The sequence below is a fragment of the Pelmatolapia mariae genome, linkage group LG9, assembly GCF_036321145.2.
Source record: "Pelmatolapia mariae isolate MD_Pm_ZW linkage group LG9, Pm_UMD_F_2, whole genome shotgun sequence".
NCBI classification, from domain to species: Eukaryota; Metazoa; Chordata; class Actinopteri; order Cichliformes; family Cichlidae; genus Pelmatolapia; species Pelmatolapia mariae.
The window spans coordinates 12,927,096-12,954,809 of record NC_086235.1 but is presented as its reverse complement, the minus strand read 5'-3'; the positions used below and the strand labels follow the sequence as shown (position 1 = coordinate 12,954,809).

Here is a 27,714-nt window from a genome sequence, read left to right as displayed (position 1 = left end):
TTTCAGAAATGAGATTACAGTTTATTATAAAACAACGAAGGCCATATTTGCATTTTACATTTGTAAGCAACTCAGATTAAACCGTACATTATAGTCAGTGTCACATTAAACAGATTTCATAGTTGAGCTTAACTGAATGCTTCACACATACTGAGTTATGACTGCTATAAACATATTCACCAAGCTGCTACCACCTGTCTGAAGTTTAACTTTCCAGTTTTGTTGTTTGTTTTTTTGTAAAAAAAAAAAAGAAACTTTTCCATGTAGCTGTTAAAATTATTAATATCTGCACGCATGCATTATGAAATTTGGCATCGACAGCACGTAGCAGTAGCCCACTAAATCAAGTGCGTGACAGGTTCTTCAGCATGATGATTATCATACAGCAGAATCACAGTAAGAAACACTAACCATGAGTTTAAAGTAGCAGTAGATATCTAATTTGCAGAGATTTGACTAATACCCTGTATCCACGAGGAAAAGGTAGGAATATTCTTATAATAAAAACTAAAGACATCACTCTCAGAATTCCTGCTGTTGTAAAGCCAGAAATGTTTTGCTTAAAGGCAACCTGTGGAGTTCTTGAACTCTCAAAGCACTATGAAGCAGTTTTTTTTACGATTCACATTGCAATTTGCCAGCAACGGCAGGAAAGACGACGACGTGCTGGGATGTGAAGAATGCAGGTTTCAAGACTTATGAATGCCTTTTTACATGAAAACTCCACGTGGAACCTTTAAGACACAAAAATACAGTAATAATAATAATATCTGATATGCCTTCAGTCATATCAACATTTTCACTTCACTGATAGATTGTTCTTCTGACCAGCAGTTAGCATCTTTGTTGGCATGCTCGGTGAAATGTTTTATACAACATTATTTGAATATTTTTCCTAAAAGTGCAACTATACACCAGCTCATACCTCCCTGATTCTTTTTGACAGCAAAAAGCCATTTGACATTACAGTAAGCTTATGCACACACACACGCACACACACACACACACACACACACACAGGCCTCTACAACAACCTCACAACCAGAAAAAGTCTGCAGCAGCTACCAGCTGAAACTAACAACTGTTCAAGTAAATATTGTGAATCATGTAACAGCTGCTCCTTTAGGTTATAGTGAGCATGCATGTGAGTGACACAGGTAGTAGCAGGTATTCACATATGCTGCTTCAGAGACGCTTTTTAATGGTCATTAAAAAGCGTCTCTGGTCTTTGGAGCAATGAGTCATCCTGCTGGCTCGGTGTCAGCGCGCTGATCCAGATGAGCTCGGGAGCTTGTCAGAAGGTGACTGCCGCTCAATTTGTCCTCCTGCTCTCACTTCCTAAGAAGCAGAAAAACAATGTACAATATCAGCTTCTTTGTTTAGGATTCTGTAAAACAGCAAACAATTGCTGAACGCTTGTGTTTAAGCTCTAAGCAGGGCTGAAAAATGAAGCCAAAAACTGCACTTCCCGTAGTGGCCACTGGAGGTTGGCTAGAAAAAAAAGCAGTGAATCGTGTGTTAAAATTCCTAAACTTACAGAACAAATAAACATGTTGCCTCTACATCTAAATTTCCTGTTCACAGTTACTCATATTTCTAACTAAGCTCACCTGCTGACATTTTTATTGGGGATGCGTGAATGACAGATGGATTTTTACGAGGCTGCTGGTTTTCTGTTAGCTGTCACCAAAGCAGAATATGACTTGCTGACCTCCTCTTGACCATGTTTGTGCTGTTATTTTTTCCTTTTTTTTTTTTTTTTTTTTTTTTTGCAGTGTAGTAAACTGTACAAACAGAAATCCAGATACTTTATCTTACTGCAAACTTAATAGCAGGAGTCTGTGTCTGTATTTTACAAATCAAGCCTGCAAGTCTTAGTGGATAATTTACCTCTGGCTCCAAAAAGCTTCCACATTCAGCGGTTCCATATACTTTTGACACTGCCCCCTAGTGACAGTAGCAGTTACATACCAGTGACAAAAGTTTATTACTTTGATGAGACAATGATCGCTGAGTGTCAGCTGTGTCTGAGCTGACATATAATGACGCTTACTGTGGACAACAAATAAATGAATGACAAAAGCAAAATCCATAAAGTTAGATAAAAGTAAAAATGAGAACTTGAGGTTTTATTTTTTTTACAAGCACTCTTTCCAATATGACCAACTGAAAATCTAAAATAAGAAAATTACTTGAGAGATTATTTTAGCTCAAGTTCTTTTTCTCACTGTGTCAACGAGCCAGAAGTCAGAAATTTGACAGCCACAGGTTAAGAAGTGTATAATATTTTCCTTTAAAGCGACCGGAGCAGCAGTCTAACAGGAGGATGGAGGAAGCAGATGGATCGTTAGCACATTTGTGCTCGTGCTGTCATGTCATGCTGACAAACTTAGCGGCACATTAAAAGCAGGTTTCAACCTGGGAGAGACATCAGCCGCTACAGACAGTAGTAACTCAGAGCTCAGTACTACAAAAAACAAAGTGGGCATCTGCTCTTTTCTGTCCATTTACTTTTGATTACCTGTTGCGATGTGGTCCGTATGTGTCCAGCATGACCGTGCTGGCATGTTCCAGGTCCCACTGGTGATGCTGCAGCAGCTCCTCGCACTCGGCTCTTGAACGCAGCCCTAGCCGAAACAGCTGCTCCACCTACAGCGCAGATGGTGAAAGAAGCATTTTAGACACGTGATTTACCATCATTGTTTTTACTACATTTAACTCTCTTCTTGCTGTTCTGATGCTCTTTTGCAGCATGAACACTGGCTTTCTTTAGCAACAGAAAAGCTCCCACATCCTAACCTTTATGATAACAATAAACTTTAGCTACCTACCTATCAGTTTTATTTTAACCTCCCTAACTCGATGTGTGTGTTTATAATCCCTGGTATACAACCCTCTTTCAGTTCTATGGCTGAATGTGTCAGGACAAAATGGAAAATTGTCTAGTCATTATTTATTTGACAAGACTAAGCCAAAACATAGAATCAGCATGTGGAAAACTAAGTACACCCCATGATTTATAGCCTGATAGCTTGTAGAAACACCTTTAGCAGCAATAAATCTGAAGTAATCGCTTTTTGTAGGACTTTATCAGTATCTGACATCACAAGCTTGAATTTTGGCCCGCTGTTCTTTAATAGCTGCTTCATTGAGGTTTAAGTGCATTCATTTATGCACAGCTCTCATACCTTCCCACTGAGGTCTGGACTTCCGGCTATTGCAACACATTGATTCTTTTCTTTTTCAGCAATTCTGTTTTCAATTTTCTGCTGTGTTGGATCACACAGTTTACAGAGCATGGTATACAGAGCAGTTCATGGTCCATCAGTAACTGCAAGAGGTCAGTAACACTCAGGTCTTGTGGCTGCAAAATAAAAAAAGCCCAAATCATCACACCTCCGACACCATGCTGAGAGCTGGTATGAGGTGTTTGCGCTGACAGGCTTTATTTTGTGTTCTCCAAACATGGTGCTGTACAATATTGCCAACCATTTGCAACTTGGTTCAAAGGAACTTGTTCCAGAAGTCTAAGCTGGAAGAGAACCGAAGCTGTGCTGCCATGCTCCTTTTGGAAAGAAGAGGCTTTCTCGTGGCAACCCTTCCAAACAAGCCATACGTCTTCAGTCTTTTTCCAACTGGTCTGCTGGGAATTTTAACATTTAACACAGTACCATTGCCCTCATACTATGTTCATATTTTGTGGCTGTGCATCTATTTCCTACATCACATTTTTAATGTATAATTCACCAGAAAATTGTCATCCCTCGTTCCTGTCATATCATTTGCTCTTGCAGTCCAGATCTGTGTGTTCAGGAAAGCTTCATACTCATTATTGATTTTTATTGCTAATTCTTTTGCCTTTTAACAGAATGAACAGAAAGTACTTTTCTTTTCTTAAACCATCTGCTTTAATCTACACATGAAGATCCATGAGTTTGCACTGCATGTGTTCTGTATGAGTTTTAAGTATTTTAACCAGAATCTTGGATCATAGGATTTAAAAGAAAATCCCACCAGAGGAAAACTTGAGGAAAACACCAGCAGGAGCCTTTGCCACCTTGTATTTCTATATTACCGCACTGACAGTGAACTATTAATACTTCTGTCTTTAATATTAAATAAAACATTTATTAAAAAATCTCCTTCATTATTAAAAGCGTGCTTCCTTTTCTGGGAAAATACTAATGTGTTAACTTAATAGCTGTTAATATGTTACTTTTTTGCGCTCCGATTCATTTATATATTCTTTGTTAACGGCAACAAATAAACTAGGAAGGTGTATAGACAGATAGTTGCACCTTTAAATGGTTTATGGCCTGAGGGATGCTCCACTCGTGGCTCTGCAGAGCAGCCTGACACTCCTCTATCGTGACACCGTGTACAGCTCCTTGGACCTGACAATCAGACAATAAACTTAACATCATGTTTGCATTTTAACCCTCTCAAGGCAGGCGTTGCCGATTTGCAACAGTTAAAAACTAACAACCTGATTACCCCACATACATATTTTATGAGTTTTTTTTACTCAGAAGTACCACTGCAGGACTTGGTTGTGCATTAGCAACAAAAAACTTAATTTGAGCCTGAGAGGGTTAAAGAAGTGCAACTGTCATATGGATATACATGAAAAGAAATCTACTTTTATTTCAGAGAGTAACTCTGCGTGGGCACATTTGTTAATATGCTTGTACAAAGAGAAGAAGTGACAAAACAAGCAGGTTTCCTTCTTTTTAAACTCTCTCAGTCACTTGTGCAATAAATCAAACTGTTTTTAAATTAGCCACAAGCCCCTTGAAGTTTTTCCCTAATTCGCAGTCCCAATGAAATTAGTAATAAAGTTAATGATTTTCCTTTTTAATATTATTCTTCCTCAGGTAATGTTAAAACCATATGAATACGTTTCAAATCGGCAGCTTTTTGAGCATTACATTCTCGCAATTAAAAGGTTTGTTGATAAAAGGATGTGAATTCAATAAAAAGGGACAATTTAGCTTTTCATGTGTTATCTAGAAATCAGTGACTCTAATTTGTCTGCCTGTGGAAAACAACAGCATTCGGTGTTTGTCATTTCTGTGACTCTCAACAAATAAAAGTTATGACTTTTTTGTTTTAATAGAAAAAGTGACATTTCCTTATGATCTCCCTCACCTGTGTGATGCTCTGTTCCCGTTGAATGCTGGGAGCTGCAGCTCGGCCGTTATTGTTGTTGTAGGAGGTGTTCGGTTTGGCTCCACTAGGGTGCTGCTGCTGCTGCATCATAGGTTTGACTGCCGCCATGTTGGCTGCTCCGTATCTGTTAAGAAACATGAAATATGAATTATTTTGAATGGTAAATGGCCTGTATTTGTATAGCACTTTACTTAGTCCCTATGGACCCCAAAGTGCTTTACACTACATTCAGTCATTCACCCATTCACACACACATTCACACACTGGTGATGGCAAGCTACATTGTAGCCACAGCTGCCCTGGGGCGCACTGACAGAGGCGAGGCTGCCGGACACTGGCACCACCGGGCCCTCTGACCACCACCCGCAGGCAACGGGTGAAGTGTCTTGCCCAAGGACACAACAACCGAGACTGTCCGAGCCGGGGCTCAAACCGGCAACCTTCCGATTACAAGACAAACTGCCAACTCTTGAGCCACCATCGCCCCTTAGCTGATGGTGTTTCTCTGTGAATGACATCTGAAATTTTACTGTTGCACTGAAGAAATTCTCGTAATAATAAGTCTCTGACGACATTTTCCAACTATAAAACATTTATTTAGCATGAGCTTTTATTTGCTTTCATAACTGTGTTACTTAAAAAGTTGGTATGCTGTGTAAAATGTCAAATTTCTCATTAGTTTCTAATTACGATTCCTCTGTGTCTTGTTCCAGTTGTACGTTACTTTTGGTTAATTTCCTGCCGGTGCGTTTGTCTGCCCCACTCTTATTGTCTGCTCTTTACTGGGATTTTTGCAGAAACATCTCTGAGGTTTACAGAGAATTTTCAAAAAAAAAAAAAAACCAACCCAGTGAGCAGCAGTCCTCTGGGTGAAATTGCATTGTTGATGTCAGAGGTAAGAGGAGAAAGGCCGGACTGCTTTCAGCTGATCAGAAGACGACAGTAACCAATCATAACCAAGGTATGAAGAAGAGCATCTCTGAAGTCACTGCAGAGATGCACTCCTTTCAGCTAAAAAAAGGAAACTGACACTGCAGTTTGTACAGACTCACTAAAACTGAATCACTGAAGATTGGAAGAGTGGCGCCTTGTCTGATGAGTACATTTCCGCAGCAACATTCAGATGGTAGGGTCAGAAATCATGGATCCATCCTGCCTTGTATCAACAGTTCAGGCTGGTGGTGGTTGTGTAATGATGTGGATAATATTTTCTTGGCACCAAATGAGTGTCACTTAAACACCACAGCATACATGAGTATATTTTGCAACCATGTCCATCCCTTTGATCACAGTGTGCCCATCTTCTGATGGCTGTTTCCAACAGGATAACACACCACCGAGATATCGCACAGCTCAAATCATCTCAAACTGGTTTCTTGAGCACGACAATGAACATGAAAATGAGTAAAATGTGGCCTCCACAGTCACCACGTCTCAGTCCATTAGAGCACCTTCAGGATGCAGTGAAACAGGAGATTGGCATCACGAATGTGCAGCACCTGTGTGATGCTGTTATGTCGATATGGACCCAAATATCTGAGGAATGTTTCCAGCTCCTTGTTAATCTATGGTATGAAGACTTAAGGATGCTATGAAGGACAAATGAGGTCGAAACTGGCAAGTGGTTGGTGAGCGCACACAGTCCTGTCTCCCTCTCTGTCTTTGGTATCTGTTTTAAAAGCTTGCTTGTTTTCTGTATTGGGGTCCCCCCTGAACTCAGCACACAGATGTGAGCTTTGTTTCAACAGCTCGAGGACAAATTCAAACAAGCTGAAAAAATATTATTTTACAACAAATGCTAATAAAATAGCAGTGCCTCATGCCAAGTGAATTGGTGACTCACTTTAGCTCCTGATCTTCATGAAAATAAATAATAAATAAAAATCATGTCACATTTCAACCTAGGTGTTATTCACATAATTGTGGGTATTTTTCACTTGTTATTTACACTGTGGGAAATTCGGAAATAAATATATCCGTGTAAAGTCAGTAAGCGTTGAAGAAGGAGCACACGTGCCATTTAGTTAGTGTCACGCAATGCTGGGGTTACTTGGATGATCCCTCACATGCAAAAACACCCCAGTGTACATGTGTACCATTTCACTTGATTGGTCCCATGTTATCAAGTCCTCAAATCCTTTTTTTTTGTGGGGTGCAGTGCTGATGTCAGAGCCAAAAAAATCTCTAACACTGAGCTGGCAAAAATATAATGTTACCCCAACATTACATTTGAGGACTATTTTTTGTTTATACATATATGCTCTGGAAGAAATATAAATTATCAAGGGAAAAAATTCATTTTTTGCTCTCCACCCATAAAAATCTGCCTCCATGAAAAACTTACCTCTCCAGGAAAGCTGGTCTCTCCGGCAGTGGGACGGGGGCAGAGCTCTGCGAACTGTCAATCAGTGAGGAAAGGCCACGCCCCTCACGAAAGGCGAGTGGATCCAGTAAGGACGTGGAGGAGTACGATGAGCCAGGAACTCCTAAGCGTGAGGAATGGGATGAAGCTTGAGGCAAAGAGGAAGACGACGTAGGAGAGTTGGAGGACAGGAGTGGACCCAGCAGTCCCGATGCCCGACGGGGCGAGACGGCGAGAGGAGGAGGTGGCAATGCTACAGGTGACGAGGAGCGGGAGCCTGGCTGAGAAAAGGCGTGGTCTCTGGGTGGGATCTGAGGAGGTGTGTCATCTTCGTTGCCCAGTGAAATGGAGCTGGTGCGTGCTTCTGGGTTTATGGCACGGGCGGAGAGGTTGTGTTTGTTGGGACGCAGAGGAGGGACGGGGCTGCGAGGAGGCAGCACAGGCCTGTCCTCAAAGCAGGAGGCAAAGGAGGAGACAGACGAGGGAGATGGAGGGGGAAGATGGATCTGTCGGTGCGGGCCCAAAGGAGCCAGAGGCATGGGGAGTGGGGAGGAGGGGAGGGAGCGGCCTGTTGCCATTGGAACCTGCAGCTTCACCATCACCTACATCAACAGAGAAAAAGCAGCTTTGTGTTAGCTTGGGTGATAATTTAAGAGTAAAAATCGATCCCGAATGGCATTAATACAGCTTTCACTACCTCCCTCTGTAGCTCCTGGAAGAGGTCAGCTGACTGGGATTCGCTCCTTCCTGTCAAGCCACCACCAGCGGATGAAGAAGCTTCTTCAGTCAACCCTTTGTATATGGACCTCACTTCCTGGTCCTCTGATTGATCCTCAGGCTCTGCAGTAACTTCATCGTACGCTGGTTGGGGGAGAGGCCAGTCCAGAATGGAGGGAGTGTCCTGAGAAGACAAATAGATACAAGGAAAAGTTATCCAACGTTATTAAGATTTTTCCTGCATAACAAAACAAAAAGTTTGAGCCAGAGCCAATAGGAAATCATCACTGCTGCAGTAATATTACTTCTTTGTGTTCACTGGGGTTTGAATTACTCACATTTGTGCTTATTAATTCTTCAGAAATAACCAGAAAATGCACCAGTTTCCATCAAATGTGGTACCAAATCATCATTACATTTATATTTATTTATGCATAGTTACCCACTGTCGGTCAAGAAAACCTGACTTTCAGCCAGAAAATCCTGAAAAATTGTTTTGCAAAGGTCTGGATATCCTCTTTCTTTCTTTTTTTAATGTTCAAGCCAAGATATTAAGTTAACCTTGTTTAGCCAACAGTACAGCTCTGTTTAAGAAAACTATTACAGAACCCAGAAGTTGGAAGTAGTCATTTTTGGTTGACCTATTAAGGTCCACCTCCTCTAGGGTTAGAGTTTTGTTTTAGTCACAAGTTTCAATTATTCAATATTGTTATATTGTTTGTTTGGTGGTGGTGGTCACCAAAGGTGATGAGATGGCTTACAGGGAGGAGGTCAGCGCCCTGACACACTGGTGCCAAGAGAACCATCTCACCCTCAAACTCACGAAGACAAAAGAGTTGATAGTGGGCTTCCGGAGGTGTAGGGAAGCACATACCCCCATCACCATCAACACTGCTGCTGTGGAGAGAGTGAGCAGCTTCCGTTTCCTAGGCGACATCTGGCGAGGGATCTCACATGGTCAGTACACACAAAACAGTGAAAAAGTCGCAGCAGCGCCTCTTCTTTCTCAGGAGTCTGAAGTGATTCAGCATCAGCCCCCACATCCTCAGGACCTTCTACCGCTGTGCCATTAAGAGCATCCTCACTGGATGCATCACCACGTGGTATGGCAACAGCACTGGTTACAACCGCAAAGCTCTCCAGAGAGTGGTGCGGTGTTCTGAAAGGATAATTGGAGGTGGTAGTGTTGCCTGAGGAAAGTGGGTAGGATCATCAAGGCTCCAGTCACCCCAGCTATAAACTGTTCAAACTACTTCCGTCAGGCAGGAGGTTCTGCAGTATCTGTCCTGAACCAGCAGACTGAGGGACAGCTTTTTCCCTCAGGCCACCAGACTGCTGAACACTTCATAGACACCTCACTCTCACCTACCGGAACTTCAACACTATGCACTCCATAATGTACATATATGCCATTTTTTTTGCACAATATTCAAACTGCTGACCTCTGTATATTTTACATATATGTATGTATATATATATGTACACACACACACACGCATACATATATATACACATATGTATTTGGCATACATATTAATAATGTGCATACATCCTTAAAATTGTACATATTTATTCTTATAATTCTCACATTCCTGCTCTTATATTTGGCTTGTTTCTTATGTTTCTTGTATTTTTTGCACACCACTGTTGCCTGTGAAGCTTGCTCACATGTGCTGTACCAGTGTACCAGTAATGTGACGTGACAATAAAAGTGATTTGATTTGTTTGATATGCTTTTCTATTCCCATGTGAAGCACTTTGTAATAGCTTCCTGTCTTAAAAAGTGCTATATAAATAAATGTTACTTTTACTTCAAAAACTAGTCTTAAATGAAGTTTCATACTGATCACGAGACTTCAGTATAAATATCATGAAGCTGCAGCTTGGTCAGGATGATCGAAGGCAGACTGAAGGTATGAGGTGGAATTACTGTGCAACCCCGCTGAAGACCACTAAAGCGTGAACGTGTACATTATCAATCAATAAGTACTGATCATCCATCACATTGCACGCGCCTTGGGTGAATTCAAACGGAAGGGGTTATTTATGACATTTCTAGGCCAAAGGTTGGACCACTGACTCTGGGGAACAAGACAGCTCATCATTTGTGAGTAGTGGCAAAGATTTCAAGCTGTGTGTGCACCACCTACACTTGATTGAGGATACTGTCATACATGTGGCCGTGTAAGGTCCCTCATGTGTCTTGAAAACCTTTGAACTACATCACAATCATTGTTTAGTTGGGTGAACTGAAAAGATCATATGGCTAATTCTTCAGATGAGCTGGGAATATAAGACCCCTCTGCTGTGATTACAGGATGGTTCCACTCGGGGAGTGGGTGACATTCAAAGAAAGAAAAGAATCATGCCAACCTCAGCTTGATCAACCCTCAACAGTTCATTAAAAGACAGTTCTAGGCCATAATGACAGGGAAAATGGGACTCATATTGGTCAATGCAGGCTTGAAGTCACATTAGGTGAAGTAAAAAAAAATCTCTTACTAATGAGGGTAAGAGCATCAACTATTACAGTCTGACTCAGGCCTGAGCTACCTTTAGGGTGTCCTCATCCAGCTGCCGAGACTCAGTGAGCGGCGAAGGTGTGGTAGAGCTGAAACTGTCATCGGTGAAGTCAATAAGCGACACCTCGCTCTTGGCTGAACGCACGCCTGTCCCCTCCCACGGCCGAAGCTTCAGACCCAGGGATGCTCCCAGCTTCTTCAACCCAGACGACGTGCTGGCGTCTTCCTCGTCATCGTAATCATCCATCACAGAGTCGTAGAACGGCTCTGGACACACATGAAACGCTAGATTTAGAAAACAGCTTCTACTGACATGCATGTGTTTTGAGGATTAAAGAAAAAATCTCACTCTTGAGCAGAACGGCAGGTTGGGGTGGACGAGGGGGAGGTAGCTCTGATAAAAACAGACAAAGGCGTTTAGGTTTGATTTGACATGCATCGGTGTAACAGAAAAGTTAGATCACTATTCAGCAAAAAGACAGTCTCATGGCACAAATGAATTTACTCTTGGAACGGTTGGGAAGTTTGGTCGGTCTCGCGATGCCTGAATCCATTCCCAGGACATCAGGAGGGTCCATGGGGTTCCCCAAGTACAGGCTAAGGAAAGAAAATCATTTTTATGTAATAAAAGTTTAAAATTGAAAATAAGTCCAAGTCCCCTCCTTAAACTCATACTGAAGATGGTTGAAGCTAATAAAACATACTTGTTAATAACTTGTCAATAATCCCGTTGCAGGTACTGGAACATCAGTAAAATTATTTCACTACTCCTCTATTGTTGCAAACAGTGCAGTGATGTGGACGTGTCTTCTAAAATCCTCTAAAGCTCAACAGCGAAACATCTGTTAAACTATGCATGATACACAGCTGCCCTCTAGTGGGGAGCTGCAGTATAGGCAGTCTTAAAAGAGTACATGCATGGTTTCAGTTAAAACGCAATTTTAATGCTTTGTTTTTATGTGTTTTTTTTTCTTTCAAACTGATTTTTTTTAGAACTGTTATCTGTTCTCCTGCCTTATCATTGTGGAATCCTAATGTAAATAACACAAATCTATAAATCCTCCTTTCTAACCTGTTTTAAAGAAGAGTCTATTCTGTAATAGATTCATTTTCCAGTTTTCTATTTCTGCATTTTGGACTTGTGGCGGGACTCTAACATTTGCACAGCAGCCTACAGCCATCCATGGACGCAGAGAGCACAGTCACATCTGACGAAGCACACTGTATGACACTACATTACTGTAGGTACTGTATCATTAACCTGTCTATGCGGTCTGCGTGTCCCCAGCTCCTCTGGGGGTCTGTGTCTCCATGTCCAGTGTGTATAAAAGAGTGTTTAAGTGGCCGGCTGATGTCCTGGGCGGAAAGACCGGCGACTGACGTCACTACATGACGGGGAAACTGACCGACACGCAGTGTGCGCCTGTTCTGACCTCGCCACCAGTAGTGCTCTGCCCTGAAAACACACAAACAGGTATGAAAACAACGTGGTGACTGTCCTACAGTAATGTGCATTCCTGTAGCAGTACACGTTCTTAATTGCCAACTTCTAGCTTTTAATTTAGTAGTTAGGTAGTTACAGACATACAATATATACAATGCACACACGCATATTAATGTGATAAGGAAGTCATAAGATTATAATTGCAGCAATTTTCTACAATGTAAGGAATCCAGTTTCAACAGGCGATCCGTTGTCTAGTAGGCACTTACATAAGCATGACTCTCAAACCCACTAACCTGATTAAGAAACTGCTTTCTCTCTCAAAATCAGGCTAAAAGGATACCTTACAGGCATGTTCTGGCTAACAAAACATCACACACTGACCTTCCTTCAATGATGGTGATAACATCATTCATTGTAATCTGGAGCTTGTCTTCCTCCTCAAAGTCCTGCAGGGCTCTCATATCTGTGGGCATGGTCTGCAGAGCACACACAGTGTCGTCAGCGTCACCAGCAGAGTCAAAGACAGCCTTTAGACATGGAATACATACTTGCAGCCAACAAAGAATGGTTTCCTGAAGCACATTTAGTGATTACGATAGACAGTGTTTTACTTAAACTACTGTGCTACCTCGAGCAGGAAGTCTCTGAGGGCAATGAAAGTTGGTCTGTCTTCAGGTTTGGGGCTCCAGCACTGCAGCATCACATTGTAGATATCCTGAGGACAATCGTCTGGTTTACACAGCCTCTCAGCTTCCACGTCCACCTTGTGAAGGATCTGCAAACCGACATATAAATAATAGCGTGATTAGCTGAAGCTAATGAATAATTCATTTATTTTATCTTTTTTGGCAGAGGGTTGTTCAAAGATGCACCTGGCTCCCATTCAGACCCAGCCACGGCTCCTGTCCGTGGGTGAACATCTCCCAAAGGGTGACCCCAAACATCCAGGTGTCAGATGCATGAGAGAAAGTGCGAGACTTCAGAGACTCTGGAGCACACCTGGAGAGATCGGTGGAAAACAACTGAGACGCTGAGATGATGAAACACAGATAGTATATAGAGACAGAAAAAAGTCACTCTCACCATGGGAAAGGGATTTTGTGGCCTTCCTCCATGACGTATTGGTCGGTGTGTTTAGGCAGTGCCCTCATTAGGCCAAAGTCTCCGATCTTCACAGTTTCATTGGTGGACAGCAGCACATTACGGGCTGCGAGGTCCCTGTGGAGGAAACGCTTCTGCTCCAGGTAAGCCATCCCACATGCCACCTATGGAGAAGGTGTGGAGTGACAGATGGGAGCATTTTTGCATTCTTACAAATGGGGAATGTCATAAAATAGAGCTGTATCTCCAACAAATAAACATTTAAATTTAAACAAATGTACAAATATTATGGAAGCTGTACTCAAGAAAATCTAATGGAGAGAACAGTGTGATAAAACTGAATTTCATTGTGGGGTTTTTTCCTTTCAGTATTAACTGACCTGCACGGCATAGTTACACAGCGAGGAGATGAGGATGTGACCCTGCCGCTTTCTGAGCCGATCCAACAGGGAGCCCAGAGGAGCCAGCTCAGTCACCTACACTCCAACAAACAAAATGTGCTCAGAGTTCATTGCGTTTATATGTTTTGTGCACTGCTTTTGAAATATATATCCTGTCTGTACTGTTTTTCAGTGCTTTTTTTAAAATTATGTCACCTCTGGAAGCGGCAAATCTTTAACTCCACTGCAACAATAAAGAATCAAGGAGACCGTGTGAACTCTTTTGTACTTGAATTTCCTCTGTGTGTGAGAAACACTGATCTTATATTCAGGGCTATTCTAAAGTAGCCAGACCTGAGGCAGCAGAAACTCCTGCAGGCTAAACTGAGCTTAACAGCTCTGAAACAATCAGCGTAAAAACACTGAAAACATCTGATAGCTCAGCAGCTACAATATATCAACTGTTGGAAATAAATCAAGTTCTCAAAAAGAGGACCAACTCCCTCTTATAAGTGTGCGTGTGTCTCATGGATTACCATCTTCATAGGCTGTGTGAGGACGATGCCATACAGGCGGATGAGGTTTTGGTGGCTCAGTGAATGCATGGCATTCACCTCTCTGATGAAATCATCCAGACCGTCTGAGTCCAGTACATTTGATTTCAGGCATTTTACTGCCACTGACAACTACAAAGAAAACGAGAGATGATATTAGTTATTTTTTACAGAGGTTTCTCTAAGTAAATCACTTCGTGGAGTTCAAATGGGATGCTCTAACTTAAGAGGAAGTGACAAATACCCAGCAAATGTGTCCTTTTGGGGCATGTGTGGCCTCACTGCGGGCAGACCCACACAACCCACAGTGGGCCAGAGAACACGTGTGATATTTCAGAAAATGGAAGATTGGACTGATAACATTCACTTCTTTTTCAGTATATCAATAAGATCCATTTTACTAAAATGGTTTGAATCAGTCACCTTCTCTCAGCCTCATATTTCTGACCGTGTACTAAAACATGTTCTGTGTTTTCATCTTCTCCAGAATAGTCACATTTCCTTGAATAATGTTTCTTTTTTATAAATAATATACCAGCCAACATGCCAGTGTGGGCCCTCAGTGGGTAGCTGTGGGTGAACTGTGGGGCTGCAAACCCACATTTATCCTACGTGGGCCCCTAGTTGGTGTGCCCACAGAGCCCATGGCAGTTTTGCCCTTTCTACCTCCTACGTGGGTTTTCTCATGCAAGCAGACTATGAGTTGCCCACAGAAATATTTCTTACAGGCCAAAAAGGGATAAACTGCTATGGGACCCACATGCTTAGCCTAGATGGGACCCAAGTGGGTTGTCTGTGGGCAAACACACCCTGAGCCTCTATGTCATACATTCTCAGCTGCCTCATACTGTGTTTCTTCATCTCACCACTCTGCCGTTGGGTGCAGTCCACTCTCCTCGCCGCACCACCCCAAATGTCCCGTCTCCAAGCCGCTCGAACAGCTGAAGCTCCGACTCTCTGATCAGGCAGGTGAGTGCGGCTCCTGACTCACTACTGGCCGGGACCGCGGCAGACGATGCCCCGTGGGGCTGCTGTGTGTCAGCATCCGGTCGTTTCACTGGAAACACCTGCAGGGCCAGAAACTTCTTATGCATGCGAACACGCTTGATTTGAATCTAAATGAATCTAAATTAACCTATTTTGATAAAAGACACACATAGACCATGTGACATAACATGAAAAAAAAAGAAAATTAGAATCAAAGCCACATCAATACAAACTAAAATTCCTTTTCCTAAATATACCCGAGGGTGAAAGCAGACATTTAACATTTAACAGACATATAATGCAGCTTATACATGAATATCATATTGTGAGATTGCAGCCTTGCTTGAGCAACTTTCAGGACAGGAGAGGTACTGCACCTTGCTCATCCAGGATTTTCTTTTATAAAGGGCTCGTCTCCTCTTGACTGCCTCCCAGAGCCTCCTCTGACCTGGACCAGCAAAAACACAAACACAAATAAACCTGGATTTTATTGTATGTTTATAGTGTATTTTTCTAAAAGATAACACACAGACAGATCTGATATTTGTTTAGATTAGCTGTTTATCACGTAGGCTTGGGGTGAAAAACACTTAAAGAGGTACCTGGGCGTCCCATGCCGATCTTCTCCAGGTCTTCATTCTTGACGTAGTCAAAGTGTGAGAGTCGTGTGACGTTGAGATCATCACGGATCCGCAGGAAGTACTGCTGCAGCTGCACATCTGTCAGCAGCTCCAGCAGCCACTCTGTGCCCTCCTCACACTGCATCTGCACAACAAACACACATTTCACCTGCATCAGGATGCATACAGTGCTGTTAACAGCCTGCAGTTTTAACATAGCTCTGCTTATGTGATTGAATTGTTCCATTACTGAGCGTGATGTTAATGGGCCCCATTAATGGGCACACTGTAATGTGTGCTCTAAGTGCAGGAGCTACTCTCAGCTATGAAAAGCCAAAATGACTGATGGGATGTGACATCTGCAGCACCAACGTAATGATTAGAAGCATCAAGAACGGAAAACAATAAGTGCTCATATTTTAAGAAGCTGGAGTAAGAAAATTTTGGGCATTTTTACTCCTGAAAATGACTTTCAAGATTCAACAAACACATTTTCTGACAATTGTTTAGGCCGCTATTGTTTCATCTTTTTTTGCAGATTCCCCAGCAAAAGGTACTTTCTGCTGCTCCTTTATTTCCCAAGGGGTAGCCACGCGGATAGATCTGCATATTTGATTTGGCACCGATTTTACGCTGGATGCTCTTCCTGACGCAGCCCTCCCACTTATCCAGTCTTTTTGCAGACACGAGGAGTACACTAGCTTGAGACCCCTTAAGGCTGGAATTTGTGTCTCCTCCTGATCTCGAAGCAGGAGTCATTTTGCATGTGCAGCAAATGAGCAGATTCACATGTTGAAAGACCAGTTTTTCATAGACTTTAAATTACTGACTAAAACCAGTTTTGCACCATTTCATGATAAGCAAATTACAATTTCCTCTTAACTAATTGCTTTAATTGTATACCGTATACTGTGACAATATACTACAACATTTACTTTGCCTTAATCTAATGGCACTCTTACATACAAACTTCACTGACTGATGTCAAGCCTAAAACCAACAGTGGTTTAATTTAGCCAAGAACAGAGGATAAAAGCTAGCCTGGCTCTATGTGAAAGGGAAAAATCCAAGTAAATCACATCTAATTAGCAATATTCTGTGTTTGTTGAGGCAGAATAAGTGAAGTGACAACTCTCTTGGATAAATAATAAAGATACAAAATGTTCATTAGATCTTTAGAGTGTTTGTGAGCGTTACCTTTACAGCATTTGTCTGTAACTGTAGTCTACAGTCTTTGTTAAGCTAAGGTAAACAACCACTAGCTCTAGCTTCTGGCTTTTTGTATAGCTTCATCCTAATATATCAAAACTATTAAAAGATGTAAACGTATTAATACAGTGCTGTCATAGAGCTCTTTGCAAAACTAAACTTTACCCTTTTAAAGGAAAACATGATATATTACATGTTTATTACATAAACTGGCATTCAATTCTGCCCAAATTCTGACTCATTTACATGAACTTTAATTGAACAGAGGTTAATAACTTGTTATGAAGACAATTAACACAACAACAAACTGATTAGAGCAAACCTGCAGGTCGTAAACTAAAAATAAATAACTTTACATATATATAGTGTGTATCAATGTAAACGATTCTTGGTTGATAACATCAGGTTTTCAAATCACCAAATATTGGATTAACAGATATAAACATGAGTCGGGCTCTGGATGCCACACTCAGTGAATAAACAGCTGTCTACTACTACAACCACTTTTTTTTAACTTTTTATATATTTTTCCATTCCTGGTTAACGCCAATGTCGCTCCTTTCCCAGGTCTGGCCCACTTGTCAACCAATCAGCATTCGAGCAATGAACAGCATCACCCATGTCGACCAACATGGAACTGGGAGCAGCACATTACGCACAGAAGCATGTTTGAGTTGGCTGAAATCCCCTCTCCATAAGCAAATGCATGTGCAAACAGCCCCAATTGTGGAACCATGACTTAAGCATTAGACTAGCATTAGCAGGTTCGCTCTGGATTCAGGACCCCAACACAAAATGGTTGAAATTTAACGGTAGCAACACGATTAAGTATGAAAGCTTTTGTCTGCCATTCACAATTAAAAAACAGAACAAACAAAACAAAAATTTCCAGGCAGAGGTAAGTTAAAATTTCAAAATGCTGACCTACTTAATCAAAAGTAACTTTAAATTTTGAGATACTCAATTAGTAAGTCAAAAATTTTGACATGAAATTTTGAGACAATAACCCAAATTAACTTGATATTACCTCTGCAGACTTGCAGAAACAAGCTTCCATAATTAAGTGGCAGGAATACATTTGTTTGCTTGTTTGTTAATTTATTGCTTTTTAATCAATTGCTGTTGGGTAATTTTAGACCCTAAAACTGAATTAAGAATGAAGTATTTTGGTTTAACTTATAACTGGTGCAGTTATAGGATTCTCAAGTAGACACTGTTTTTTAAACCATGAGGATACTAAATAATTTAAACAGACATCAAATGAAATCTGGTGTCTGTTGTAAGATTAGACCCAATATCAATACACCTGCATCCCCACACCCACACTTATATTCATAGAAAAATACTGAACAATAAGACACAGACATAGTGTAATTACAGCCAGAGAAGAGATGCTGCACATCCACCCACAACTTCAGACTTTACCATTTGTCCTCCGACACTCCTGTCTCTCGCCTCTTCGTCCTCCCCCTCCCCCTCTCCTCTGGTGTAGGGGAGTCGCTGGTACATATAGCTCTCCCCCATACTGCAACAGCTCCTCTTGTCCTTTTTGTATTGAGCCCTCCTGTTTCTGCGTTATTCAGAGGAGGCGTTAGCTCTGCTGCCGCACTCCCCCTACTCCGAGTCTAGTTTGCTAATCTCCTCTCAGCTCCATGACCTTCTCCGCTCAATCGATGCGCGCATGCACAAACACGGACACAAACGCACCGGGAGGCATTTGACGCCACTCTCTCCTGTCGTATCACCTAAAGCTATCTATAAACTCCTTCACTCCTCCCTCCCACTGTTCCTTTCTCTCCCTGCTGACTCACGACTTCCCGCAGCGTCGGACACCTCCATGCTTCCCCGTCTCTCCAGCTTTTCCTCCTCTCCTCTTCATCTCCTTCTGGCTCAGCAGCCAAGCCCACTGTCTGATGTTAAATAATTCAGCAGCTCTAATGAGAGGGCGAGTGGAAGAGGGAGATCTTAGAGGAAGGAGGAGAAAGACTGCAGATACAAATAGGTGGACAGATGGATGGTCAGGCTGAAGAGAAAGGAGATGGAGACAGTTCCCAGCATGCATTTAATAGATTCTGACATGCAGATGGCATAAGCGCTAAGCTCAACCCAAACAGGCAGAACACTTCTAAAAGATGGAGACATGATGCGGTCATCAATTTCAGGAAGTGTCAGAAACGTTGCTGAAATCTCTCATCAAGTAAAAACTGTGAAACAGTCACTGATTGCAGTTTGGCAGACGAGAGGATTTCCTGCTTTTCTCTGTTCTATATTAACCGAGCACAGTACTGTTTCAGGCAGATCATGAGGTCAATCTCAGTCACAATCCAGGCAGATCAGCTGATCTCAATCCCAGATCACATCAGCTGACGCCTCAGCTGATAAGCTTCCACACATCCAATTAGCAAATCTCATATAGGGCGCGCTATTTAAGCTGCTTCAGATTGTGTACAGTTTCTGCATATCTGCAAACGGCATTACAAACCATCTCCACCCCAGCCTCGGGGGGTGGGGGTCTTGCTCCTGCTCTCAGAGATGTGTCCCAGAATAAAGCCATACCACTGAATTTAAATTAGTGCAGATGGAAGTCACAATCCTCCTTTTACTACAGCAGTCTTAAATTATAGTCCTGCTGTGAGTCAAGACAACCGTAATTTGTCTTGACTCACAACAAGCAATTAAGATAGTTCTGTGAGGCACTTAATCACTATTTAATTAGAGTTTAATTGATCAAAAAACATTGGCAAAGAATGGAAAGGACAATGGCTAAGGAGTCCAAAGTGTGCCTAGACCACGTCATCATTACACCACCAACAACCTTAGCTGCTGATACAAGGCAGGATGAATCCACTTTGTTTACACCAAATTCAGTACCTGACATCCAAATGTCACGGCAGAAATCGAGGCCCATCAGAACAGGCAATGTTTTCCCAGTCTTCTGTTGTCTAATTTTGCTCAGCCTGTGCAAATTGAAACCTCAGTTTCCTGTTGTTTCTGTTCTTAGCTGACAACAGTGAAACCCAGTGTGGTCTTCTGCTACCGTAGCCCATTTATTCAAGGTTCAATATAATATGCATTCACAGATGTCTTCTGCTTGCTTTGGGTGAATTCTAAATCAGTACCCAAAATATCTGGAATATCACTCATTCCCTCTTTTATATATAAGCTACATTGCCTGTCTAGGTGCAATCCTAACATCAGCAGCAAACACTGCATAGCCCTTAGTAAATAAATAAAGTGAAAGTGAAATTAAATAAATTATCCTGAGCATTTTTTCTGCTCTTATGCATTTACTGTGTACACTCATACTGTTTATAGTAAAAATATAATTTATTAGTCAGTTGTCATTCATTTGAGCAGACTTAAAACACATGTTTTAGCTATTTAACTAAATTTAAAAAAAAATTCACGATTTTCAACAACATATGGATGCTGGATCAGATATAATATGTATACTGTCAGATGGAAAATTAGAATATCAATTACTGTAAACAATTACGTTGGATGGCTCAATGAGGGGAAAACTGAAGTCCTCGTATGTGCTCCGGACAGTTTTTTATCCCAGATAGTAAAAGCCCTTGGTCCTCTCTCAGTGTATGTTAAATCCTCTATCAGGAATTTAGGTGTTACTTTTGACTCAACTCTTACATTGGATGGGCATGTGAATTCTCTGGTTCGGTCTTGTTTTTATCATTTAAGAAATGTGGCTAAGTTAAGCCCTATTTTACCTCGCTCTGAACTGGAGATTGCTATACATGCATTTATTTCCTCACGCCTGGACTATTGTAACTCACTGTTTATGTGTCTAAGCAAAGGTGATCTGGATCGTCTGCAGGTTGTGCAAAACGCTGCAGCTAGGCTTTTGACAAAATCCTCTAAGTATTCTCATGTGACACCACTGCTATCTCAGCTACACTGGCTTCCAGTTGAATTTAGAGTACATTTTAAGATCCTGGTCTTGACCTTTAGAGCTTTGCATGGACTGGCACCACCCTACATCTCCGATCTGCTACAGCCCTATGTCCCTAGCAGGTCCCTGAGGTCATCTGATCAGGACTTACTTGCTATAAAACAGACTAAGATGAGAACTAAGGGTGATAGAGCTTTTGCCACTGTGGCCCCTTAGGTTGTGGAAGTCTCTCCCCCAAACATTAAGAACTGTGGACTCAGTAATTGTTCTTAAAAAAACAACTCAAAACTTACCTTTTTAAAACTGCTTTTGATTAATTTTTGCCTGTTTTATATTATCTGTTTTACCTTTTATTATTTGTTATCTTACGTGCAGCACTTTGTGACTCTGTCTAGAAAGGTACTATATACATAAAATTGTATTTATTATTATTCATTATTTACTCCATGAGATGATTTATTTTCTATGCAACTCTAATTATTGTGGAAAACATTTGATTGTTTTTTCTCTCCTTTTCTTTTTGAATTTATATTATTAACATAAAAGGATCTCAGTGTGGCTTTTTCTTTGTTTGAACTGGTTGAGAAGTGGGTGGCTGCCATATACAGTTTTTGATCTGATTAAGTATATCAAAGTACATCTTGTTTGGCAGTTAAAGCAGTTAACAGTGTTGAAGTGCAGTGCCTTAGATCCTGCTGTAATTCAAAAATGAAAGAAAGGCAAATGTGAGAAACTGGGCTGTTACCATTAGCAACATGTGACAGCAAGATGAGCTAACTGGTGCATGAAGTCACTGGTTGGATCATTCATGCTCATGTATGAGTGTGTGGGCGCATCTGCGGCCTAAATGAGGACAGAATCAGAGCTTTCATCTCCGCACGGCATCATGTGTTTTATTGAGGGTGATGGTCCAAAAATAGGAGAGCTAAATTTAGCTTACGTTCAGTGGCAATGGGAGGGAAGTGGCTGCTTAATTTTTCTCTCGTCTTAGCATCAGATATCTGAGATTCAATCGGGACTGTCAATGTGCACAGATGAGGATTTATTCTGCATATTTCATCACTGCCCGTCCTGGTTTAGGCAGAGCATGATATTAATTCAACAGCACCTGGTAGAATTTCCTGCCATATTTGTTTGTGTGTTTCAATATTTCTGATATAAGTCACCTTAAAAGAAAAAAACACTGCAGGAAAAGAAAGCTTTGAGATTCATTCAGCCTGTGCTTTGGAAAGAAAACAATAGTTTTCTTCTGCAATTTCATAACTGATTCAAATGTTACACCAAATATTTGGTCACTAGAGTTAATGAGATAAAAACTTTGAGGTTTTGGTTTCTTTCTGTGAAAGAGGTGTCAGACAACATGATTTTTCTCATGATCTTGTGTAATTTAATCGCTTGTTATATGATTTAAAACTGATCCAAATGTTCCAGTCAAGAAGGGAAATGTAAACATGATTTTAATTTAATATCAGGTGAAATATTGCTGGTCTTACTGCAAACAGATGAAAATTAGTAAACTGAAAAGCAGGGCTGGGCCATATCATACAGTTCACGGTAATACCAGTATAATGTTAGGCAATGATAAGCAAATGAAATATCGCGATAGACTATGGGTAAAACGCGCATGCGCAGTGCCTTTGTTTTCATACGCACATGGCAGAAAAAGTAAGGCAGCGACGGAGAATGAGAAGGGTGAAAGCGGATCGTTGAATGAAACGGATGAACCAGAATTGGTTTGTAAAAATGCTGCAACTTCAGTGGTGTGGTACTGGTTTAGCTTTCGTCCGTCAGATACACAGCAAAGCACATTTTTTGGTAGAGCATGCAAGCGGGCCGTCGTTATTACCGTGTTTTTCGGAAACTAAGTTGCTCTTAAAATCCTTTGATTTTCTGAAAAATCGACAGTGCCCCTTATAATCCGGTGCGTCTTATGTATGAATTCTGGTTGTGCTTACTGACCTCGAACCGATTTTATGTGGTACACAGCGCTCGAAAATCGGTCAAAAAATATTTTAGTACAACTTTGGTAGCTACGAAGCCGCACCGCTTGATGGATTGCCTGAGCATTATGGCTACCGTAGTCAGGAGCCTCACTGAGTGATACGTATTGTGCTTCAACATAATATTACCGTATTGTGTGTGTATAACCTGTATAACCTTAAGTTTTGTGGATATTATACATGGTTCTGCTCATGATATGTCGGCCAATTTCCATTGGAAATGCCTTTTGGTTAAACTGTCAGCAAGGAATTTGCATTTCCACTGCTAAATTTTTATATAGCTTTAATGCACATAAAAAAACAGCTGCTTGTTTAAGTAAAAATACATTATTAGTGCAAAAAAACCCATCAAAGTTGCGGAATTGTAAAGTTTTTTGTCTCGTGTCAATTATATTGTCAGTTATATCATTATCGCAAATTTTCAAATATATATCGTGATAAATATTTTTGGCCATATTGCCCTGCTCTACTGAAAAGAGTAAAATATAACCATCACAGCAAACTCCTTATAGAAACAAGTCTTACCACAGACATTTTGGTCATATCTCTAGGCGACTAAATGGATGAATGAGAACCATAAGCTCACTTTCAAGGGTCAGCAGGATATAAATATTGCACGAGTTTGTTTGTTTTTTTTAGCCTTAGCTTTAGCTTATACTTTTACCACGCATGCTGAAAGTTACACATTACAGCTTCTTTAACAGCTCAGTCCAAAGTGAGGATATGATTAACGACTCATGGCTCATCCCATAGACACAGGAAGCTGAGAGGAATAAGGACACTCAGCTGATTTTTTACTTCCATAACAAATGTATATATGTCAGTGCAACAATATGATTGGCTGTTGGGAGACAGGTGAGGTTAACGGCCATTATTAGAGTTACAAACTTCTCATATTCAGGATTTGTTGAGTCTCGTGTCTCTCTTTTATAAAGTCTCTAGTTTGGGATCCTTGTGCAGTCTTGGCACAGTGAAACCTATAGCAGGCTGCCATTAAGACAGATGAAGTTACCAGAAATCAGTTGATTACCATTTCAAGAGCAGTTTTTACAATTCTAACAAGCTTGAAAGTCAATATTTGGTAAGCACCTATAATCTTTAACACAACCTGAACTCTCTTAGGCAAGTTTTCTTGTAAGTTCTCTTCTACTTCTTCTGACTTCTTGAAGGACATTTAAAGCCTTCTGTTCTTTTCTTTGTCAGGATGATCCCACACTGCTTCAATAATGTTACTGGGGAGGCCAAACCATGACTCATAATGTTCAACTGTATGTTTCCAATCCAGGTATGCAGTGTGTTTGGGATCATTGCCATGCTAATAAATGAAGCTGTTACCAATCAGATTCTTTCTAGATGTTACTGCATAGTGAATTGAAATCTGATGGTTCTATGTGTTCATATTTCCATCAGTTTTCACAAGATCAACACCACTGGCTGAAATGCAGCCTCAAGCCATGACAGAGCCTCCACCTCTTTTAGAAGAGACACCCACTGTTGTACCTCTCTCTGGATCTCCTCCATACATATCGACGATGATTTGAACCAAACATTTCAAATTTGGATTTGTCACTTCATAAAAATTGTTAGCACTGATTTTCTGTGCAGTTCTTGTGTATTTTGGCTTACCTCACCCTTTTCTCCCTGTTTGCCTTCCTTAAGAAAGGCTTCTCGACTGCCACCCTTCCACTGAGAACATTTCTGATGAGACTTCGGGAAGATTGATCTCCTGAAGCATCAGACACACAGGTTTTTGTGTCAGGTTTTTGTTGGATTTTTCCTATTTATTATGGACTTGACGTTCAGAGACATATTTTTTAAGGTCTGCCACTTCTTCCTCTTTCTTTCACTTCTTCAGAAGTTCCTTAAAGTCTTTAAGGACACACTGCACTTAGAGTCAACTAGAAAATGGATACAAATAATGTGTTTTTCTGTCTATTATCTTTAAACACAACAACTGTCCATTGGTTGAGCTGTTAAGTGGGTTAACAAGCAAAATAGTCAGAACCACCATATGAAGACTGGGCTGAAAATAACTGAAAAAGCAGCCAATGTCAAAAGGAAAACTATGAAAAACTGTCAAAAAGCCTGGAGAAGTACTGTCCACAACCACTTTAAAAACAAACTATAAAGAACTGTGGGGTGGCTCAAAACTTTTGGTCAGTACTGTACATTCATCAGCTTCAGCCTAATCCATTTCCAGAGACAACTGAAAGTCCCCATTTCGTCTTAGTGGGATTTAAATCAGTGTTTCTCAAAATAAAGACTACATACGACAACTCTTTCGCTAGCCATTTCATCACATATAACTCTTTTTGTCAGAGATGAGGCATTAGTAATTAGTAGGAACTGAGAATGTACATTGATATTTATTCCTATAACCAACTTCCAAATACACACACTGCTAGTCCAAAGAGCTCCAAACCATAAAGATCTGCACTTCTAAAGGTAACCTGAGGCAGCAGAGACCACCCTCAGTTGCTTTGAGGCATTTAGTGGAATTGGTTGTGAATGGTCATGATGTTTTGGCTTATCTGTCACACCCTGCAGGGGTCCTCTGGTGGAGTCACTAGAGGTCATCTAGCCGCAGCCATGGATGGAGGGATTCCACATCTACACAAAGTTAAAGAGAGACGGAGAGCAAGTCAGCGTCACAACTATTAACAAGAAAGGAAAAAAATAAAACACTTCAACAAAAATTTCCATCTGCTGCTGTGAAGAGAGCAGCAGAAAAACTCTCAGAAGCAACAGCCGGTAGAAATTGTGCAGGAGGCGAAAACAAGCACGCAGGAACAGGCTGTGCCCATATTGTCACCACGGGGGAGGCTCAGACAGACCTGCTGCCTCATCGCTGAGAAAGAGTGTAAAAAGTCAAATTGTTTGAGAATTAACTCTTTTAAAAAAGATTTTAAAGTGTCAAATGATTATTTTAGGGTTTAAAATTGTTAACTGTTTGAATACTAATTCAAGTGATCATAGACAGTCTTCACACTATTACATCTCATTAACATATGGCAGGAGGTGCGTTTGAATTCATAGTGTAAAGGATTTTCTGCATTTCACAGCTGTTACTTTACTGGCTGATTGACTAACTGCAAAATAAGTAGGCTGACAAATGCTCTCTAGTCCAAAAATGACTAATGAATGTGTTTGGTAGTTGTGTTTGTAATCTTTCTCTACTTATATGGTAGTTTCTAATGAGTCCTCTTAAACAGGAGTGTCAGAACTAAGGCCCAGGTCCAGAATCGGTCCGGCAAAGATCAGGTCCGCTGGAAGGCTTTGGAAAATGTGAAAGATTCATAAGTTTTGGACTTTAAATAATAGATCAAGACTTCAGTCACATAAAAGTTCTTGTTTTTTCACCATCGACTGAGGAAATTTCAAAACAAATAATACATTTTGTAACCACAGAACAGTCTGTGCCCAGAACTTTTTCTGTAATTTTCCCCTTTTGCTTATTTCTTACAAATTAAGCCCAAAGTTTAGTGGTAACGATTTCTTTCATTTACTACAGCATTTTGTTATTGTGTAGAAAAACTGTGCCCTACTGCTGAAACTGCACTTCTTTTTTCTTATATTGGGATATCTCAGAGATTGCACATGTAGTTTACACTGACAGAAAGAGGTCTGATCTAATCAAAGTGGGCTGCATGCGCCCCACAGTGTAAAATAACATCCCTGCTCAAGCAGAACCACACCAGACATTGCAAGACTATTTAGTGCAGCTGCAAACTGATAAACTCACATGTACATATGGTGGACTAGCCCTTTAGTCGTGACTAAAGCAAAGATTGCTTCATGTTTTTACAAAAGTTCAACATAAAGTTAAATCAGTCAGATAAACAGTTGAGAGTAAGCAGACAGCATCTCTCTCATGCTGAGAGCAGAAAAGATTTTAATTCATCTTCACAGTCAGCCTAAAGCTGATTAGCCCTAAGTGGACACACACTCGTCCCAATACAATGAAGAGCCAAGGCTAATAATATTACACCCCCTTTTACACTGTTTTATACTTTTTCCACCATTGTTCGCTTGTAATTTTTTTTTATTTATGAACTTAACGTGTTTGTTTTGGTACAGCATGTACCAAAACATATCCAAGAAAGAGCAACAACAGAGATGACCCCCATCGTACCGACCTAAAACGACGGGCTTTGCGGCGGGGACGGTCCCTCTCCTCCGGTCACTCCTCACTCCGCCCGCCGTACTCAGCCGTGCCGTTTATCGGGTATCTGTGAAATTCACCTGAACCGTTATCTCCGTCTCTTTCCTCCGTTAATTCCGGGACGCTTCCCAGTGAGCGTGCAGGGATTTCAGAGCGTCACACGTCAGAAGACGGAACTCACCAAAATAACAGCACATCTTGTTTAGAAATTCAACTTTCAAAATAAAAGCACACGTTACAGAAGTTAATTTCATTTCCCGCTAATTTTACGTCCTCTTTACACACTTTACCATTACTTCATTAAATTGGAGGCTAGTATCTGATTTATATCGGTTGTCCGATGTATGGTTGCATGCAAAACTCTTGAGGTACACCAAAAATTTCTCTAAAAACAAATTTGTCTTTTTTTAAAATTTACACAAGATACAGTCATGATTGAAATTTTAAATTATTAATAAGGAAGTTAGAATGTTTTCCATTTACTGAACATCTGAAGAGGGAGGGGGGAAAAAAAAAAAAAAAAAAAAAAAAAACCACACACAACACACAACCCTCAAAGCTGAACCTGCCTTTAGCT

General features: G+C 40.9%; 1 protein-coding gene and 1 long non-coding RNA gene across 4 annotated transcripts; one reads left to right on the top strand and one right to left on the bottom strand.

Moving 5' to 3' along the window:
• tnk2a (tyrosine kinase, non-receptor, 2a) lies at positions 1 to 27,286 on the bottom strand. 3 transcript variants are annotated; one of them, XM_063483287.1, is made up of 22 exons: positions 27,112 to 27,286; positions 25,516 to 25,585; positions 24,602 to 24,701; positions 15,842 to 16,004; positions 15,617 to 15,687; positions 15,119 to 15,319; positions 14,235 to 14,384; positions 13,699 to 13,794; positions 13,301 to 13,482; positions 13,090 to 13,216; positions 12,846 to 12,992; positions 12,599 to 12,693; positions 12,032 to 12,226; positions 11,276 to 11,367; positions 11,120 to 11,164; positions 10,802 to 11,037; positions 8,229 to 8,432; positions 7,514 to 8,133; positions 5,149 to 5,293; positions 4,299 to 4,394; positions 2,522 to 2,649; positions 1 to 1,338 (listed from the first exon to the last, which is right to left on the bottom strand). In XM_063483287.1, exons 4-22 carry the CDS (start codon positions 16,002 to 16,004, stop codon positions 1,332 to 1,334), a joined length of 3,000 nt encoding a protein of 999 aa, XP_063339357.1. In that variant the 5' UTR covers positions 24,602 to 24,701; positions 25,516 to 25,585; positions 27,112 to 27,286; the 3' UTR covers positions 1 to 1,331. The 3 variants fall into 3 exon arrangements, with proteins under 3 accessions (XP_063339357.1, XP_063339356.1, XP_063339355.1); XM_063483286.1 differs by lacking the exon at positions 24,602 to 24,701; XM_063483285.1 differs by lacking the exons at positions 24,602 to 24,701; positions 25,516 to 25,585; positions 27,112 to 27,286 and adding an exon at positions 18,494 to 19,717.
• LOC134634221 (uncharacterized) lies at positions 22,521 to 24,594 on the top strand. Its single transcript, XR_010094821.1, has 3 exons — positions 22,521 to 22,708; positions 24,179 to 24,260; positions 24,386 to 24,594. It is a non-coding gene; the product is annotated as an uncharacterized LOC134634221 (long non-coding RNA).
• Positions 27,287 to 27,714: the final 428 nt, after the last annotated feature.